The sequence below is a fragment of the Erpetoichthys calabaricus genome, chromosome 4 (genome assembly GCF_900747795.2).
Source record: "Erpetoichthys calabaricus chromosome 4, fErpCal1.3, whole genome shotgun sequence".
NCBI lineage: Eukaryota > Metazoa > Chordata > Cladistia > Polypteriformes > Polypteridae > Erpetoichthys > Erpetoichthys calabaricus.
Genome location: NC_041397.2, coordinates 329,871,924 through 329,891,548, shown reverse-complemented (window position 1 = coordinate 329,891,548; position 19,625 = coordinate 329,871,924). Strand labels below are relative to the sequence as shown.

The window sequence follows — 19,625 nt, the reverse complement described above, 5'->3', positions numbered from 1 at the left end:
TATCAATAAGCACACCCGATACTTCTTTGAAAAAATTTGTTGGTATTGGGTCAAGGGCACAGGTGGATGGTTTCATTTGAGAAATTATTTTATGTAAATCAGGTAAATCTATCCTAGTGAAAGACTCTAATTTATTTATTATGGAGTACTGGGGTTTCGGGGGATCCTTAGTGTTGGGGAGATATACTATGTTATTTCTAATATCATTAATTTTTTGATTGAAAAATACAGCGATAGCCTCACAGGTTTTACTGGAAGTACTTAGGAGGCATTCCTTTGAGTTACCTGGGTTTAACAGATGATCAATTGTCGAAAATAAGACTCTGGGATTACTAGCATTGTTATTTATAAGCTTAGAGAAATAGCAGCGCCTCTCAAGACGGACTGTGTTATTGTATTCTGTTATTTTAACTTTTAATATCTCATAGTCAATAGTTAGTTTAGTCTTCCTCCATTTACGCTCAGCTCTACGGCATGTTCTCTTTAAATCAGACACTCTTTGGGTCTTCCAAGGTATAACAATGCTAGAAGATTTTTTAACTGTCTTTTCAGGTGCAACTATGTCAACAGCAGCCCTCACTTTAGTATTAAATCTTTCCACCTTACTATTTACATTCTCCTCGCTATTATAGTTGGCACTATAAACGGACTGATTGGTTAGAATGTTTGTAAGTTTTAAAGTTGCTGATGAGTCAAAGAAGCGTTTTTTAACAATATGCTTCTCATGAGTGTTTTCTATCATTATTTCTATATTAAAAAGTAGAAGAAAATGGTCTGAAAGACCCGTATCAATGACCTGCTTTATATCAACTTTTAGTCCTTTAGTAATCACTAAGTCTAACGTATGACCTGCTTTATGTGTAGGCGGATTAACGAGCTGTCTCAAATCAAAAGAGTCCAGGAGGTTCATAAATTCTTTTACTTTTTGGTCACATTGATTATCTATATGAAAATTAAAGTCGCCGACTATTAAGAGTGCGTCATAGTTCGTAATTAAGATTGACATCAAGTCAGAGAATTCCTCAAAAAAAGACGCGTTGAATTTTGGAGGTCTATACACGGATAATACTAGAACGTGAGAATCTCCCTGAATAATAATGGCGAGATACTCAAAAGACTTGAATTTACCAAAACTGATATTTTTACATTTTAACCTGCTTGAGTAAATGTTTGCTAGCCCTCCACCTCTCTTTCCTTGGCGATCAGCACGAGTAAAACTGTTATCCGGAGGCGCAGATTCGATTAAAACAGCTGCGCCATCTGAGCTAAGCCACGTTTCACTTAGTGCAATAAAATCTATTTTTTTTTTCACTAATAATGTCGTTGATAAAAAACGTCTTGTTACTTAAAGCTCTAATATTTAATAGTGCCATATTCAATGTTTCGGAGGAGCAGAGATGAATACTATGTGCGTTATTGATATAGGGAACCGGAATTAAGTTATTTTTATTAGCGCCGCTCTGTGTGTATTTTTTGTTTAATCTATGATCTGTTTTTACAGTTTTAATACATTGTTCATCTAAAGTAGTAACTTTAATTAAATTATTGGCGTTTATGCCGTATTGCCTAGATTTTCTATGTGCATTAAGATTGGTTATTACAGTATTTATGTTGCGCACTTTTATGGAAGATTTTTTTAAACAATTATCATGACCAAACACAGGAGTGGCATTTCGGAAGGGGTTAAAAGCAGAGATAGATAGTCAAGATAAACGAATTACCTTGGATATGTTTTCGGAGAGGACCCGGGCGCCGAAGCTGTTCGGATGCAGGCCATCTCGCTTGAAGAAACGCGGTCTTTCCCAAAAGAGGTCCCAGTTGTTAATGAACCCGATTAGATTCATACCTAGTGGCATGGATCGTGGACTATCTTAAAGACAGACCTCAGTATGTGCGTCTTGGGAAATGCACGTCTGACATTGTGGTCAGCAACACAGGAGCGCCACAAGGGACTGTACTTTCTCCGGTCCTGTTCAGCCTATATACATCGGACTTCCAATACAACTCGGAGTCCTGCCACGTGCAAAAGTTCGTTGATGACACTGCTATCGTGGGCTGTATCAGGAATGGGCTGGAGGAGGAGTATAGGGACCTAATCAATGACTTTGTTAAATGGTGCGACTCAAACCACCTACACCTGAACACCAGCAAAACCAAGGAGCTGGTGGTGGATTTTAGGAGGCCCAGACCCTCATAGACCCAGTGATCATCAAAGGTGACTGTGTGCAGATGGTGCAGACCTATAAATATCTGGGAGTGCAGCTGGATGATAAATTAGACTGGACTGCCAATACTGATGCGCTGTGCAAGAAAGGACAAAGCCGGTTATACTTCCTTAGAAGGCTGGCTTCCTTCAACATCTGCAATAAGATGCTGCAGATGTTCTATCAAACAGTTGTGGCGAGCGCCCTCTTCTACGCAGTGGTGTGCTGGGGAGGCAGCATTAAGAGGAAAGACGCCTCCCGCCTGGACAAACTGGTGAGGAAGGCAGGTTCTATTGTTGGCATGGAGCTGGACAGTTTAACATCTGTTGCAGAGCGAAGGGTGCTCAGAAGGCTCCTATCAATTATGGAGAATCCACTGCATCCACTTAATAGTATCATCTCCAGACAGAAGAGCAGCTTCAGCGACAGACTGCTGTCACTGTCCTGCTCCACAGACAGATTGAGGAGATCGTTCCTCCCCCAAACTATGCGACTCTTTAATTCCACCGGGGGGGTAAACGTTAATATTTAATATTATACATAGTTATTGTCTGTTTTTTTCACCTGTATTATTATCATTCTTTAATTTAATATTATTTATTGTATCAGTATGCTGCTGCTGAAGAATCTGAATTTCCCATTGGGATTAATAAAGTATCTATCTATCTATCTATCTATCTATCTATCTATCTATCTAACAGCGTAGACAAAGTGTGTGGGGGCTACTGTGACAAACAGGAACTGGGAGACATGGTGAGGGTTTTAAATAATAATAATAATAATAATAATAAGGGGAGTTTGCCCCTGCTCGTTTTGCTTGAGAACCCTGGCCAGCGCTACTTGCACTCATGTTATTCATTGTGTATCTTTACTGCAGAACTTCATCATAGAAAAACACAAGATTACAATCTGCTTCCACAACTTGCTGATCAATAATCTGCACTGTCATTTGGTGAATGCCAGCTGTGGCGATGAACGATCTTAGAAGGGGTAGCAGTCAACAGAACACAAGTACAAAGCTCAGAAATAAAATGCCATCTATAATGTCTGACCTGATCAACAACACCTCCCAATATCCCAAGTGTAGTTGAAACCAATCTCAAACAAAATGGCCATGTCTGGTACTTGCATTGAGATGATTCATTGCCAAGGTAAAAGATGCTTCGGGTGATGTATTATTGTACGTACAACACTCATCTCGAAACATACACATACACCACCTTTTCCTGATAGCATCTAGTCCAAGACTTGTCTGTTCTGTATTGTCATGTGACTTGTGCCATCCAGCAGTTCTCCTAATGCGTCCAAACCTTTTCAGTATCATTAGTACATGCTGTCCTGTATATGAAGAGTTCAGAACTCTTTATCCTTAAACCAAAGTTCACACATCTTCAGTGTGTAAGGCATGGGGATTACTACAATTGCAGCTTGGCCTTGGCACACATACAGTACAGCACTCTTTAAGTGTCACTTGTCTGACAGTGTATGTGGTCCATTTATACCAGTCACTTTTTTTGGATGTTTCTTCCATAACTCCATCACTGCATTGTCATTTGTAGTCTCTTCTTGTATATTAATATTTCTTCTCCTTCTCAGTTTCATTTGGCCAACTCTTTTATACTACAAGTGTCTTTTTATTGTCATTTGCTCATTTCTCAGTACTGCTAGAAACTAATAGTGGAGAATTTTCTTTGGGTGTAGACAATGCTCTGCTGTGTAAATGGATCAGACATGGAGGGAATCTCAGTATTAGTGCCAGGCACAGGAGCAGATCTCTGTTCTCTCACTGAACTCCAAGAGTCAGGCACTGATCCCTCTGAAGAAGAACTCCTATGTGCCAGAGACGTGTCCAGCCCTTGAGGGGCTGTCTTGTCTTCCGATGCTGAGTCTTCTCCATCCTGGTCTTGACTTACGTGATCTGCTCTCAGTACTCTGGTGCAGTGGTTTAAATGATACCAGGATGATCTTAATTCTATCCTACAGAGTGTAAGGACCTCCAAGTCTCAGTTCCTTCCACCTTCTGAAGAAGACTGTCAGATAGATCAGGTCACCAGGCTTGACAGGACACTCAGGCTCCTCTGTTGAGACTGGTTCTCTATTCTTTTCTTGATTTGCAGACAGGGTGGCTTATCCCTTGGCCTGGGTTATTTCAGGAAGGTCCATCTTCTTTGTTCCGTCTCTTCCCTGGAGGCAGCAATAGCTCAATACTGGAACTCAAAACCATTCCAGTAATTGGAAGTTTGGTTGTCACTCAGTTAAGGGGTTGATTTTACTCCTCCAGAGATAAACCTTTTTTGTGGACTCAGTCAGGTCAGTTAGGTCTCTTTTGTGGCTTCTGCATTGCTATTATTCTGAACAGCCTGTGACACCTGCTGAGGTCTAAACCACACGTGTGTCTTGTGCATATTTAGTTCATCTCACCCTTATCTGATCTCCCATGTTCTCATCTCTTCCTTCTTTTTTCAGTTTTCTCCCCAGGAGTCCCAGGCTGGTTGGTTGTCTTCTGGTTATCGTTGCTTCTGTATGTGGCAGTGGTGGGTTTGCTGATATTTCAATGGAGGAGAATGAGAGGTGCGTGCAGAACTTACTGCTGACCATCTTACTTTGGTAATGTAAAGATCTGACAATCATTCTCATGATATTCCTGTATTTCTTTATTCTAGAACATAAGGCAAGATATGACTCCAAAGGTAAGGACACTGCAGTGCAATCCTTCACTTACTCCAAAATCTTTATCAAAAACAAATAAAAAGCTCACAGAGGGTCTCTGGAATTCAAATCAAAAATAGACACAAGTGATCTCTACACTGCCTGACAGTTTAGACTTTTATGTAAAATGTAATTTATTTATGAAATGCTATATTTGTTGCTCCAAACTCTTCTTGATTTTTGCATTATCAAAAATAATATTGAGGTTTCATGACAGAAACAGAAATTTGACGAGCTGTCAGCACAATGAAGGATCCACCAGTTCAGGCAGAGACGGGCCGTTTGAAAATCCAGACCCTTACAGGGAGGTCTGCCTTGTTGGGTTATGCGACATTCGTGTTTTGTTATATCAGATACAACTCTGGAGATCAAAGAGTTTTGTCTTGTTTGTCCCTTGAGTTTGTTTTGTACAGTTCAGGCTCTGATGTTCCCTTGATTCTGCCTGCAATGTCCATTTTCTGATGTCTTGCCTGCTGTTACACTTCAGTTATTGGGCATCACTCCGGGGTCTTGTGAAATTCAAATCTATGAATAAATTATATATATATATAAGAGTATATATAAGGTTCAAGTATGTCCTGTATTCAATAAAGAGTCAGCACTCTTATGGCCTCTCTGTACATGCAGAATAACACCATGGAGAATCAAGAATATTAAAGGGTGTGGGTGTGATTATTGTTTGAAAATATAATGGAATAAATATTTAAAGAAAACAGAATGGCAGAAAAAAAAGCCTTTAACACTAGAATTACCAGAGCCTACGAGAAAACTCGTAAATCCGGTCCACCTTAAATCCCTTTACACCTCTCAGTCAGCGTCTTTTGTCCTGTAAATGTGCCGATTAAGACAAGCAGCAATCAGCCTGCTATGGAATAGGGTCTGGTAATTCTAGTGTTAAATGAATTCCTGCATACATGGATAATAACAGCATTCATTTTTATTGCACTTTATCTTATATGACAGCAGCTCAAAGTGCTTCACAATAATAATAATGGCTAAACAGAATTACAAAAGAAAGTAAAAACTAAGGAGCACTTATCTATACCAGAAGAGAATCAAAATGTCCAACCTCACATCAAAAACTCCAGTCAGATGGCCAAGGAAAAGGGGAGAATAAAAATGACAGGTGGTGAGGACACAGGAGACAAGAAACATCCACAGGTTCAAGGCAGCTAATCTGGACCCTGTGGAGTCCATCAATGTGCCACCATTAACGGGACCCTCACTTCACCTTCCCAGCATCTCAGGGGCTGCACGTATGCATCCTTATGCCAGGGGGCAGCAGCATATAACACTACCACTGAATACTAGGAAAGAAAAGTAGAAACAAAAGTCACAAAAGTAGAGCCCTCAGGGGTATTCAAGGCTGATCTAGGACTGACACTGTCCCCATCTTAAGTGACAATCCACACAGTTATTTGGAATTTCTAGTGGTGTCACATCCATAGTCCTAAAAAGTGAATACAACTAATAGCACCACACAGTGCAGGTCACCATCTGGATGTTATAAACCATAGTAGTGACTACTAATATGCAGCACAAGAGATAAATATTTCACTTTTTATCTGGTTATGAGTTTAGAAAGGTGTGAAGCTTCAACTCACCTAGTTTCACTGCAGCCTCACGTCTCCTCACCAATGACGGCATAGAAGTGCGGACCATTAATCTGACTCCAAATTGATGATTTTAATGTAAAAGGCCACTTTTACCTTTATGATATAAATTAGTTATACATTTCTGTGTTAGCTTGACTTGCAATCATTTGTAAAGCTTTAGGTTACACACTCTGTCACCTGCAGGGGGAGCACCAGAGCCCCAAACCCCAGACAGAATCAAATTAAATTTTTATTTTAAAGAGAAACCTTTACAAAGTCTTTTTCAGGGTTTCACAAAACCAAGCAATTCCATTCTTTCTCTTTTCTCTTTGTCTTTTTCTTTTCATCCTCCACTCCTCCCAGGCAAGCTCTGTCCTTCCTCAACACCCGACTCCAACTCTCCAGGGTGAGGCAGACCAGCTACTTTTATGAAGGACCCCAGAGTACTTCCAATACTAGGATATTGCCTGGAGGAAGCTCTTCTGGGTCAGGCAGAAGTCTCATGAAGTAGGAACAGCAAATCCCTGCAGCTCCCCCTTTTGGCCCCCACTTAATCCAGCAAGTCTGCCCAACGCAACTACAGTTCCCAGCATGCCCTGTAGGTGTGCATATGGGTACCTCAGCCCAGGAATGCTGTCACCTAGTGCGTCAGGGAGTAATAATATAGTCTTGGAGAGGCTGGCTCCCCATGTCCTTCCGTTATATTGGCCTGCCAGGTATGTGAGGGTCTGCTGGGACACCAGCGTACCTGCTTTTATTTTTATTCTGGCATCTCAAGCAGGCCTCCTGGCTGAGGTTTGGACCGCCATGTCTATCTTTTGGCAACTCACTACTTTGGGCTCCTGACCCGACAAGGAAATAAGGACCATCCTGGTTCAGACAACAGTCTACACCTGCAATCCATCAAAATCCTTAGAAAGATATCAAACTCTGGCTAATAGTCACTTTTAAGTGTAACGTCAGAGGTCATGTGCTGTTTAACTTGTGTGTACTTTATAATCAAACCTCAGAGCCTAAGTAGCTTTTTAGATTGGCTTACACAAATAAAACTTCACATGCAGCCTCAGAGGCGAAGCTCCATTCCTTAGCGTGTGTTTCAGTAGAAAACCTCAGAGGCCGGACAGCTTAACTTAGCGTGTGTTACTTTTAATTTAAAGTCTAAAGAATACACGCCAGATATGAATACTCAGACTACAAACCTCAGAGGTGTGTGTCCACAATAAATGGGGTCATATCAGTATGGCATGAATTACAAAAATAGCAGGCAAATAATCAATACAATAATTAACAATTTACTAATAGTAGACTCACAATTATACAGTAACGGAAAAGACTAAAGTTATACAAACAATGAAGAAAGGACATGTATGCATGAATACAGAATGAAGTGTCTTCCCCTCACATCTCTAAGCTTATTCTCTTATATGTCAGGAGGTTAAAATCATTGAACTGGGATAATGTGTGGCTCTGAAATCTAAAATCCCAGCAGTTCCATTTGCTCCCTAGAAATACAAATAGAGGGGAAGCAGGCCCACACTTTAATGTCAAAAACCCCAGTTATACCCCTAAATGAGCCTACCTGGGACCTGCTCCATTAATGTGCACAAATATAGAAAGATATGGCAGAGACATAAAAACAGAAACAGGTCCTTGTGAAAACAGTCCAGAAAGATTCACCATACCATCTGCATTCATTTTAGACCAAACATGTCTTTGACAATATCACACATGTCACAGAAATTCTTAAATTAATTCTAATGAACTAAGAAGCAATAAACCTGATGGACTGTCCATTTGGTGAAGTGAAGGAAGACCCCAAACAGCTGTGTGTTCCTGGTGCAAGGCCCGTCTTTTTCTAAGGCAGAACAGTTCTGTCAAGAGAAAGGGAACAAGCAGCAGGTTATTGTTGATACAAATGTCTCTGCCTTCTGCCACAAGATCTAATTTACTATAAATGAAAGCAAATACAGCATTATTATTATTATATAAATATATGTTTGACTATGTAGGCTTGCACTTATACCCTATCCTTTGACTAGAAGGACTGCAGTAGAACAAAATGAAGCCCCCCAAGGGTCCAGTAATTCTTATTTTTAGTGACCAGTAATAACCAAAATAGATGTCTAGCTGGGTGACTGTGCTCTTTGGTTTGAATTCCTGCCCGTTTCCTGACCCCTGAGGTCCACTGGTCCTCAATGGTGTGCAGTTTCAGCCCTACAATCCTTTCTGCTGTTCTCATAACACACTGAAGTGTACATTTTAAATGCGGTGCCATCAAGCAGTTCCACAAGAAGACTGAGAAGAAGGTGCTAAACCACTGCTGCTACCTTCGGCTGATGGAATTTAACAGAAAATACTACAGATCAGAGCAAAGCCTGGCAGCAGACACGTGCCAGCAGAGCAGAATCAAGAACTAAATCAAATTAAAGGAAGCTAGTGTGGCCCACAGTGAAACCTCATGGTGCACGCTGGCTGATTTTATTAAAATAAGATGGCTGTCAGGCAGGGGACTCTCGATCAATGACCTTTGGACAGGACTAGTTCCTAAAACTGGACATTTATAAAGTTTTCAGTTCAATTAACTTTATTTTTTTATTTTTATGTGCTCTGTAATGAGTGCAGGCTAAGAGTGCTGTGACACTTCACAAATAAAAGTAATTTTAAACTTTACAAATTACTAATTACATATTGAGTACACATGCATATTTATATATATATATATATATATATATATATATATATATATATATATATATATATATATATATAATATATATATACAGTATATATATATATTGTAACGAAAGGCGCTATATAGGTGCCTCACCTGACACAGATGGACACGGAGGCATGTATAAAATAAAAAGACTTTTATTTTTCTTCAGCATGAAGGGTACATCTTCTCTGTGTCCCCCAGCCACAACACAGTCCTAAGTGTAACACCAATACACCATACACTTCTTCTCCTGCACCACCACTCATCCCAGGCAACCTTGTCCTCCTCCACCTGATTCTGGCAGCTGAGTGGTGGTTGCTGGCTCCTTTTATTGGGTACCCGGAAGTGCTTCAAGTGCTTGATTGCAGACATCTGGCTGCACTTCCAGGTGTGACGAAGCCAGTGCCTAAAAGGGGCCTGCAGGTCCTGCTGCAGCACCCCCTGGCGGCGCCTGCGGAACCCAAAAGGGCTGCATCAAACTCCAACCCCCATGAAGCCCTGGCACCACTGCAACCCAGGGAGGCTGCCATCTAGCGTCCAGGGGGAGATACTGGGTTTCTCATCCTTGCTCCCCCGGACCATATGGTGAAGGGGTGTCCCAGCTGGGCATGGGCCCCAGCCGCCTGCCACAATATATTTATATATGTATGTATATATATATATATATATATATATATATATATCTGCGGTGGGCTAACGCCGTGCCCGGGGTGTGTTTCCTGCCTTGCGCCTTGTGTTGTCTGGGATTAGCTCCAGCAGACCCCTGTGACCCTGTAGTTAGGATATAGCGGGTTAGATAATGGACGGATGGATATATATATATATATATATATATATATATATATATATATATAAAGTAGGAAGAGAACGGGCATGATGAGATGGGGAAAAATACATTACCCAGATGGGAGGCCAGAGTTACGACAAAAGCAAATTGACCAGTGGATTGGAAAAATAACTTTCTGTCCGGCCGACAGGAGATAATGGTCATACCAGCAGATCCTGAGATTTGGAAGAGGTTCCAATCCCAATATGCCATGTGACCATGGTCCTCATATAGCAACCCACACCCACAGGGGTGCTTGTGAATTGGAGTCCAGAAGGGCAGCCCTGTCTGGATGCCTGGGTCTCGCTAGAGGGTGCTGTTGGGGGAAGACCTCCCTACTTTCTCTATGGCTTCCCAGAACACATGGAATGGCACTGAAGGCATTTGTGGGTCCAACAATAAAGGGAGTCCGCTGCCTCACTTCGAGTGAGTCTGAGTGGCAGTTGGCAAAACTCAGCGGAGGTGGAAAAGGAGGAAGAATTGTTGGTTTATTGTGCTTTATTATAGTATTGTGACTGGTTATTGGAGTGGGGTCTATGAAGAAGTGCTGAGGATATACATGTCCTCACAGGTGGCGCAGTAGTAGTAATGCTGCTTTGCAGTAAGGAGATTGTGGGTTCACTTCCTGGTTCCTCCCTGTGTGGATAGCGCTTTGAGTACTGAGAAAAGCGTTATATAAATGTAATGAATTAAATTAATTATTATATATATATATATATATATATATATATATATATATATAATATATCTATAGTATATATATATATATATATATATAGATTACTATTATAGAAACAAAGGATCTCCTAGCAGCGCAGCTCCCTAGCTTGAACATGTGAGAAGTTGTTTTCCAGTTGTTTTCCTCATGTTTCCATCTTAAATTAAACTAATTCATCTTCTCTCTTTTCTCCACAGCTTTCTTTTTACAACTCTATTACCTGAAAAAGGAAACTGGTAAGAAAAAAATGTCTGAGTTACGAAAATACAAACCATAAGTCAAGAAATATACTAGTACTAGTGCTGATTTAGCTAGCGAGGCCTTTACTTCCTTCTATTTCCACAATTATACATTTTGTGTCGTTTGTATTTTATTGTTTGAGATAATATTCTGTTTATCCATTTACTTGTCTCCTCCGTGTACCCAAGCATGAAACACACATTTTGCCCCCCCCCCCCCCCCCCCCCCCCCCCCCCCCCCCCCCCCCCCCCCCCCCCCCCCCCCCCCCCCCCCCCCCCCCCCCCCCCCCCCCCCCCACTTACTTACAACATAAAAAGAAAAAAGGAAAAGGCATTTTTAGGGATAAATAAATTACCAAAATACAGAATTTGTTGCTACAGATATCTTTGATAGCAACAAATTGTTCTCCAACTCCCACTGCTTTAGTATGACTTCTTAAAGCATAAAGTGATGAAGTATTTCTGAAAAATAAATAAATCAAAAGTCATTTTTAAAATGCAGAATTATACTCATAAACACAGAAGCTACTTGGTTATCTACTGGTTTGAGCCCTGGAGCGACAGTCACATTTAACACGAGTAGAAATTCAAATGTGTCCATTGTAATAAAGAGCAGTTAGTAGTCGTGGTGCTTTGCAGACACTTAACACCGAATTGCTGTTTGTATTTGGAGAGTCCATCAGGTCTCCGTCTGGACAGTGAAGACTCATGTCATGTCATGTAAATGTAACCCAGCTAAACCATAGAGAATACTGTCTGTATGTGAAACACACTTTAAAGGGGTCCCTGACATACTAACACTCACTGTGAGCCGCGTGTAACATGTTTTGAACACTGTTGATGTTGGCCTCGTACATTTTCTATAAGTTTGATGTTCCTGCTGTAGCTTGATTTTCAGTGATTTAAGATTTTGACTCGGTTAATATTAATACTTTATTACTACTGTTAATCCATCCATCCATTATCCAACCCGCTGAATCCGAACACAGGGTCACGGGGGTCTGCTGGAGCCAATCCCAGCCAACACAGGGCACAAGGCAGGAACCAATCCTGGGCAGGGTGCCAACCCACCACAGGACACACACAAACACACCCACACACCAAGGCCAATTTAGAATTGCCAATCCACCTAACCCACATGTCTTTGGACTGTGGGAGGAAACCAGAGCACCCGGAGGAAACCCACGCAGACACGGGGAGAACATGCAAACTCCACGCAGGGAGGACCCGGGAAGTGAACCCAGGTCCCCAGATCTCCCAACTGCGAGGCAGCAGCGCTACCCACTGCGCCACCGTGTCACCCAACAGTAATATTAATATTAATTAATTAATAGTAATACTAATATTAATACTGGAATTTACAGGGTCTGCCTAGTGGGCTGCAGGCTCCCAGTTAAGAATCACTGCCATAGAGGGTCTCTTTTCAACGTTATTAGGTGTCTTTTGAGATGAGTTTCTTTATCGATGGCTTGTTTCACATCTCATTTGTATTTAGTTATCGTCTGCTCCGCAGCAACTTTAGTCTCTAAGCGCTGGTCTGAGGGTCTCACACCACCAATAAATACTGCAGAACTAAAATTACTGAGACATCTGAAATGAAGCCCTCCAATCCACCCAAGAAAGTTGGTGTTCACTTTCAGTACCAATAACAAATGAAACTGTGAAATTAGGAATTCAAACCCAGTCTGATCGTTTATTTAATTCATGAGCACTTCATTATGCTGTTAATAACTTCTGCTCAGACAAAAATGTAATATCTTTAATTTCATTCAACTTTCACCACAGTGTAGTTAAGGCTGACACAACAGCACAGCTCAGTTATGGGGTCCCCTGCAGCCTGAACAGAGGGGGGTGCACACTCAGTGTAGTTCACCATATTGTTTTTTTATCTGTTCTTTTCTGTACAATACTTAAAACATTCAATTTATTGCATGGGCCGTGTGAATGTGCAGCCTGTAAGCGACATTACTGTTTGTAACAAGTCCAAGAAAAACACAATTCAGTGTTAGAACTTTATTGTCTGGCTATGCCTTTTAAGGTAAAACTATATTAATAACATTAAAAAACAAATTATTAGTATTATTACTAGAATACTGCATTCTCCATCTTCCCAAAGTGAACATATGAGTGGTGATAATCTGGAAAACAAATTCCTGAGTGAATGAAACACATGGGAAGCCGCGTTCAGTTCAGTTTCATGTTACCGTTGTGTGATTTGTGTGTTGTGCATCAGTTTATAGCGGTTTACGTTTTTTTGAGTTTATTTAATTTCTTATTGGTTGTAGGTTTTAGGTCCCCATTTTCTTTAGGGTTAACTGTTATTTCCCCCCTCTCAGCCTATTTCAGTTTGTATGTTTGATTTTGATGTAAATCCTCCAAAACTTTATGTGAGATTACAGATCAAAGTGTTACGTTCACCTCTGATTAAAGCTAACATTTTTACAGGATCTGCTACACCAAAGATTATATTTATACCTACAATTGCCATTATTACCTTTTTTAGTTGAAAAGATTACAGTTTCCTGTTATGTTTTCTAATGACAATCCACAGAAGCCGAGGTCAGTCAGTGAGAAAAGCAGGAACTGATCTATGGCAGGAATGTTTGACTTCAAGAGTGAGGTGCTGTTATGAAGAAATAGTGTTATCCATTGATAAGAAAACGCAAAACTATTGTATACAAAAAAGCACGTATTTAGTTCCATAGGACTTCTGATACATCTGATTAACTGACGACACTACAAATGAGGCCCATTATGTTAGGAAATGTCCCAGGCAAAGTGTTAATGCAAGAACAGCGTGCCATAAACTCAAAACAAAAATAACTTCATCAGTAAGTACGGATGATGACAATGATGACAAATTACCACAAGAGGGCGCTCCAGAACTAAGAAACTGCAAATCTTTGTCCCTTTTTGCAATGTTGCAGTAGGAAACAGAATCAGAGCTGATGTGAATTGGACCAATGGGCACCTAAACTGTGCTAAACTCACACCGAGCAACGAAGTGCAATTCAGTTCAGTTTGTCTTGTATGGTGCCCTTCACTGAGTTCACAGGTACGCGTAGACACAAATGCAGATGTTCAAAAATCCAAAATGAGGGGGAATAGACAGATAGATTAGAGGGTTTTAATTATGTTAAAAACATTCCTGTAGTATCCTCTCATTGGTTCACTAATTACGTAGATATGGTAATCGGCTAATGAGTGGACCTCACAAACTTAGCTCAATCTCTCCAGCATGAGGGTCCTGCAGTGGTCCGGTGTCTCAGTGCTGCTGGGACAGACTGAAATGATCAAAGGTCAAATATGTGTGAAGAAGCTGGAAGTGATTTGTAATGATGGGTAATAGCAGCATGGAGGAGTTTATGAAAGAGCAGATAACTGCTGTCTACTGGGGGGAATTAAACCTGGTGGCACTGGTGTGAACAGTCGGGGGGCTTCAGTAGTGAACTATTTAAGAGAGCAAAGAAAGAGAAAATCTTGTGTTGATGTGAGTATGATGGAGATATGTAGAATTAACTCAGGACTTTCTCTTTTTCCCCACAGAGAAGATCAAAGCTCCAGGTATGTGCACCACAGTCTCCTCATGTGAGTTAGTATCCATTAATTCATTAAGTCGCCTACAATAAAAACTCGGAATTCACTGGTAAGTTTGACAAGAGGACTTTATAACAGTAGAGAATCAAAATGTGCAGCTTAATTACAAATTATGGTCAGATGGCCAAGGAAGACAGGAAAATATAAACTACAGTCGGTGGGATATTGCAGAAGTAATAAAACTGCAGTTTCCAAAAAATTAAAAAGATTTGATTTTTGGTCATTTTTATGGTGCTCACCTTGTTTGATTTGAAACAAACTTCTCTGTCATATGATGGTCGCCTTTATGAAGTAATCTATGCAACAATCTGATAATGGTCCTGCAGTAATCAAATACATCGATACTCTTTTTCAAAATACATTTCTTATTTCAGATGCTCCCGTTAGGGGTCGCCACAGCGGATCATCTTGCTCTGTTACACCCATCACCTGCATGTCCTCTCTCACCACATCCATAAACCTTCTTTTAGGCCTTCCTCTTTTCCTATTCCCTGGCAGCTCTATCCTTAGCACCCTTCTCCCAATATACCCAGCATCTCTCCTCTGCACATGTCCAAACCAGCGCAATCTCGCCTCTCTTACCTTGTTTCTCAACTGTCCCACCTGAGCTGACCCTCTAATGTCCTCATTTCTAATTCTGTCCATCCTCATCACACCCAATGCAAATCTTAGCATCTTTAACTCTGCTACCTCCAGCTCTGTCTCCTGTGCCACCGTCTCCAACCCATATAACATAGCTGGTCTCACTACCGTCCTGTAGACCTTCCCTTTCACTCTTGCTGATACCCGTCTGTCACAAATCACTCCTCACACTCTTCTCCACCCATTCCACCCTGCCTGCACTCTTTTTTTCACTTCTCTTCCACAATCCCCATTACTCTGTACTGTTTATCCCAAGTATTTAAACTCATCCACCTTCGCCAACTCTACTCTCTGCATCGTCACCATTCCACTGACCTCCCTCTCATTCACACACATGTATCCTGTCTTGATGGTCCTACTGACCTTCATTCCTCTCCTCTCTAGAGTATATCTCCACCTCTCCAGGGTCTCCTCAACCTGCTCCCTACTATTGCTACAGATCACAATGTCATCAGCAAACATTATAGTCCATGGGGACTCCTGTCTAATCTTGTCTGTCAACCTGTCCATCACCATTGCAAATAAGAAAGGGCTCAGAGCCGATCCCTGATGTAATCCCACCTCCGTCACTCCTACCGTAGACCTCACCACTGTCACACTTCCCTCGTACATATCCTGTACCACTCTTATACACTTCTCTGCCACTCCTGATTTCCTCATACAATCCCACAACTCCTCTCTAGTCACCGTGTCATATGCTTTCTCCAGGTCCACAAAGACGCAATGCAACTCCTTTTGGTCTTCTCTATACTTCTCCATTAACATCCTCAGAGCAAACATCACATCTGTGGTGCTCTTTCTTGGCATGAAACCAAACTGCTGCTCACTAATCATCACCTTACTTCTTAACCGAGCTTCCACTACTCTTTCCCATAACTTCATGCTGTGGCTCATCAATTTTACCCCCGTGTAGTTACTGCAGTCCTGCACATCCCCCTTATTCTTGAATATTGGCACCAGAACACTTCTTCTCCACTCCTCATCATCCTCTCACTTTCCAAGATTCTATTAAACAATCTGGTTAAAAACTCCACTGCCATCTCTCCTAAACACCTCCATGCTTCCACAGGTATGTCATCTGGACCAACGGCCTTTCCATTTTTCATCCTCTTCATAGCTGTCCTTACTTCCTCCTTGCTAATCTGTTGCACTTCCTGATTCACTATCTCCACATCATCCAAACTTCATTGTCTCTCGTTCTCTTCATTCATCAGCCTCTCAAAGTACTCTTTCCATCTTCTCAACACACTCTCCTCGCTTGTGAGTACGTTTCCATCTTTATTCTTTATCACCTTAACCTGCTGCACATCTTTCCCAGCTCATCCCCTCGGTCTAGCCAATCGGTACAGGTCCTTTTCTCCCTCCTTAGAGTCCAACCTCTCATACAACTCATCATATGCCTTTTCTTTAGCCTTCGCCACTTCTCTCTTCACCTTGCACTTTATCTCCTTGTACTCATCTGTCTGACTAGCCCACTTATTCTTTGCCATCCTCTTCCTCTGTATACCTTCCTGTATTTCCTCATTCCACTGCCAGGTTTCCTTTTGCTCCTTCCTCTGTCCAGATGTCATGCCAAGCACCCTTCTTTCTGTCACCCATACTACATCTGCTGTAGTTTCCCAACTGTCTGGTAACTCTTCACTACCACCCAGTGCCTGTCTCACCTCTGCAGTCTTCCTTTTTCAACCTCCACCATTTGATCATTGGCTCTGCCCTCACTCTCTTCCTCTTATTGATCTCCAATGTCATCCTACAGACCACCATCCTATGCTGCTTAACTACAGTTTCCCCTGCCACCACTTTGCAGTCTTCAATCTCCTTCAGATTGACTCTTCTGCAAAGGGATGTAATCTACCTGTGTGCATCTTCCTCCACTCTTGTACATCACCCTTTGTTCGTCCCTCTTCTTAAAATACGTATTCACCTCAGCCATGTCCATCTTTTTGGCAAAATCCACCATCATCTGACCTTCTTCATTCCTCTCCTTGACACCATACCTACCCATCACCTCCTTGTCTCCTCTGTTCCCTTCAGCAACATGTCCATTGAAATCCGCTCCAATCACCACTTTCTGTCCCTTGGATACACTGTTCATCACTTCATCTAACTCACTCCAGAAATCTTCTTTCTCACCCATTGTACACCCAACTTGCTGTGCATATGCAGTAACAACATTCATCATCACACCTCCAATTTCCAGCTTCATAATCATCACTCTGTCTGACACTCTCTTCACCTCCAAACACTCTTGACATACTGGTCCTTCAGAATAACTCCTACTCCATTTCTCCTCCTATCCACACCATGATAGAACAATTTGAATCCCCGTACGATACACCTGGTCTTACTCCCCTTCCATTTAGTCTCTTGTACACACAATATATCAACCTTCCTTCTCTCCATCGTATCTGCTAACTCTCTCCCCTTACCAGTCATACTGCCAACATTCAAAGTTCCTACCCTCAGTTCCACTCTCTTTATCTTCCTCCTCTCCTCCTGCCTCCGGACACGTCTCCCCCCTCTTCTTCTCCTTTTTCTTCCTTGGGGATTTTTTTTCAAAATACACCTACATTTAAAATAATCAGGTGGTTTCCAGAGTTTTATTTTTTTGAATGATATGCAGCAAGTCCAAGAAATTGTATCAGACAAGTAAGCCAGACCTTGGCCATTTAATGCTTTATATGTTAAAAGGAGGATTTTGAAAACTGCCCTAAACTTAACCGGGAGCCAGTGTAAGGATTTAAGAACTGGAGTTATGTGTTCGTATTTTCTTGTTCTTGTAATAATTCTTGCAGCCGCATTTTGGATTAACTGGAGGCTGTATAGAGAACAGTTTGAACATCCAGTGAAAACCGCATTGATAGATAGATAGATAGATAGATAGATAGATAGATAGATAGATAGATAGATAGATAGATAGATAGATAGATAGATAGATAGATAGATAGATAGATAGATAGATAGATAGATAGATAGATAGATAGATAGATAGATAGATAGATAGATACTTTATTAATCCCAAGGGGAAATTCACCTTGACATGTCCAAACTCTCTGGGCAAGTAATAGGGACGCAAACTAATGGCCAACAGTTCGATGTCCCTGCAGCAAGTGGAGACTTTGACGTTAACATGTCCAGAGTTACACCACCGTGTATTGACATACAGAGCTAGACCTCCACCTTTGTGCTTCCCACATGTACTTGCATCTCTGTCCGCTCTAACTGTGCTAAACCCGGATAGCTCCATGTCAGCATCTAGGATGGTGTTAGTTAGCCACGTTTCACAAAAGCACAACAAACTGCATTCTCTGTAGGTCCTGACATTTTTCACCAGCGCAGCCAGTTCATCGATCTTATTTGATATTGATTTCACATTTCCCATGATCACAGAAGGCACCGTAGGCTTAAAATACCACTTTCTCACAAGCCGCTTCATTTTTAGCTTAGTGCCGGCTCTGCTGCCACGATACCGCCTTCTTACCTCGTCGGGTAAATAGGGAACCACACTGGCACTGGCATTTGTTCTCAGCGCTCGAAGTTGAGTACTTGAATAGACGAGTCTCGGCGTGTAAAAATCCATGCCCACGATGTAAAAGTTGTCCAGGGATCAAATCCACATAAAATAAAGTGATAGGAGTGATCAATAAAAAAATCAATAAAATATAATAAAAAAGAGAAAAATAGAGTCGTACACAGAGCTGCTGAAAAGGCTGCCACTCTCGGCAGTGCCTGAGTGATTGCATTGCAGTAGTCAATCCTACTAGAGATAAATGCATGAATTAATTTCTCAGAATCCTGTTTATTTAGAAAGTACCTTAATTTCCTAACATTTTTTAGATGGAAGAAACATGTTTTGGACAACTTCGCAATTTGTGCTTTAAATGACATGCTAGAGTCAAAGATAACTCCTAGATTGCGGGCTGATTCAGTGAAATTACAGTAATCCCTCGTTATATCGCGCTTCGCCTTTCGCGGCTTCACTCCATCGCGGATTTTATATGTAAGCATATTTAAATATATATCGCGGATTTTTCGCTGCTTCGCTGGTTTCTGAGGACAATGGGTCTTTTAATTTCTGGTACATGCTTCCTCAGTTGGTTTGCCCAGTTGATTTCATACAAGGGACGCTATTGGCAGATGGCTGAGAAGCTACCCAGCTTACTTTTCTCTGTCTCTTGCGCTGACTTTCTCTGATCCTGACGTAGGGGGATTGAGCAGGGGGGCTGTTCGCACACCTAGACGATACGGACGCTCGTCTAAAAATGCTGAAAGATTATCTTCACGTTGCTATCTTTTGTGCAGCTGCTTCCTGAAACGGCATGCTGCACGGTGCTTCGCATACTTAAAAGCACGAAGGGCACGTATTGATTTTTGCTTGA

At 41.4% G+C, this 19,625-nt stretch overlaps 4 protein-coding genes and 1 long non-coding RNA gene across 10 annotated transcripts in view; 1 reads left to right on the top strand and 4 right to left on the bottom strand.

Moving 5' to 3' along the window:
- Positions 1-19,625, bottom strand: part of LOC114643553 (protein NLRC5-like) — a 5,922,889-nt gene that overhangs the window by 486,775 nt on the left and 5,416,489 nt on the right. The gene's annotated exons all lie outside the window — the stretch shown is intronic.
- The window catches only part of LOC114643557 (NACHT, LRR and PYD domains-containing protein 3-like), a 1,908,976-nt gene that overhangs the window by 604,683 nt on the left and 1,284,668 nt on the right, over positions 1-19,625 (bottom strand). The window lies entirely within an intron of this gene.
- Positions 1-19,625, bottom strand: part of LOC114642226 (E3 ubiquitin-protein ligase TRIM16-like) — a 773,543-nt gene that overhangs the window by 538,960 nt on the left and 214,958 nt on the right. The gene's annotated exons all lie outside the window — the stretch shown is intronic.
- LOC127527383 (uncharacterized) overlaps positions 1-19,625 on the bottom strand; it is a 374,162-nt gene that overhangs the window by 245,945 nt on the left and 108,592 nt on the right. The window lies entirely within an intron of this gene.
- LOC114641943 (NACHT, LRR and PYD domains-containing protein 3-like) overlaps positions 1-19,625 on the top strand; it is a 476,010-nt gene that overhangs the window by 348,135 nt on the left and 108,250 nt on the right. The window contains exons 5-8 of one of the 2 annotated variants that reach the window (XM_051925776.1): positions 4,671-4,775; positions 4,868-4,894; positions 10,966-11,004; positions 14,554-14,571. The exons of the other annotated variant lie outside the window; for it this stretch is intronic. Of the exons in view, the coding sequence (XP_051781736.1) occupies positions 4,671-4,775; positions 4,868-4,894; positions 10,966-11,004; positions 14,554-14,571 (189 nt within the window). The remainder of the gene's footprint in view (positions 1-4,670; positions 4,776-4,867; positions 4,895-10,965; positions 11,005-14,553; positions 14,572-19,625) is intronic. 2 annotated transcript variants of the gene reach the window in all.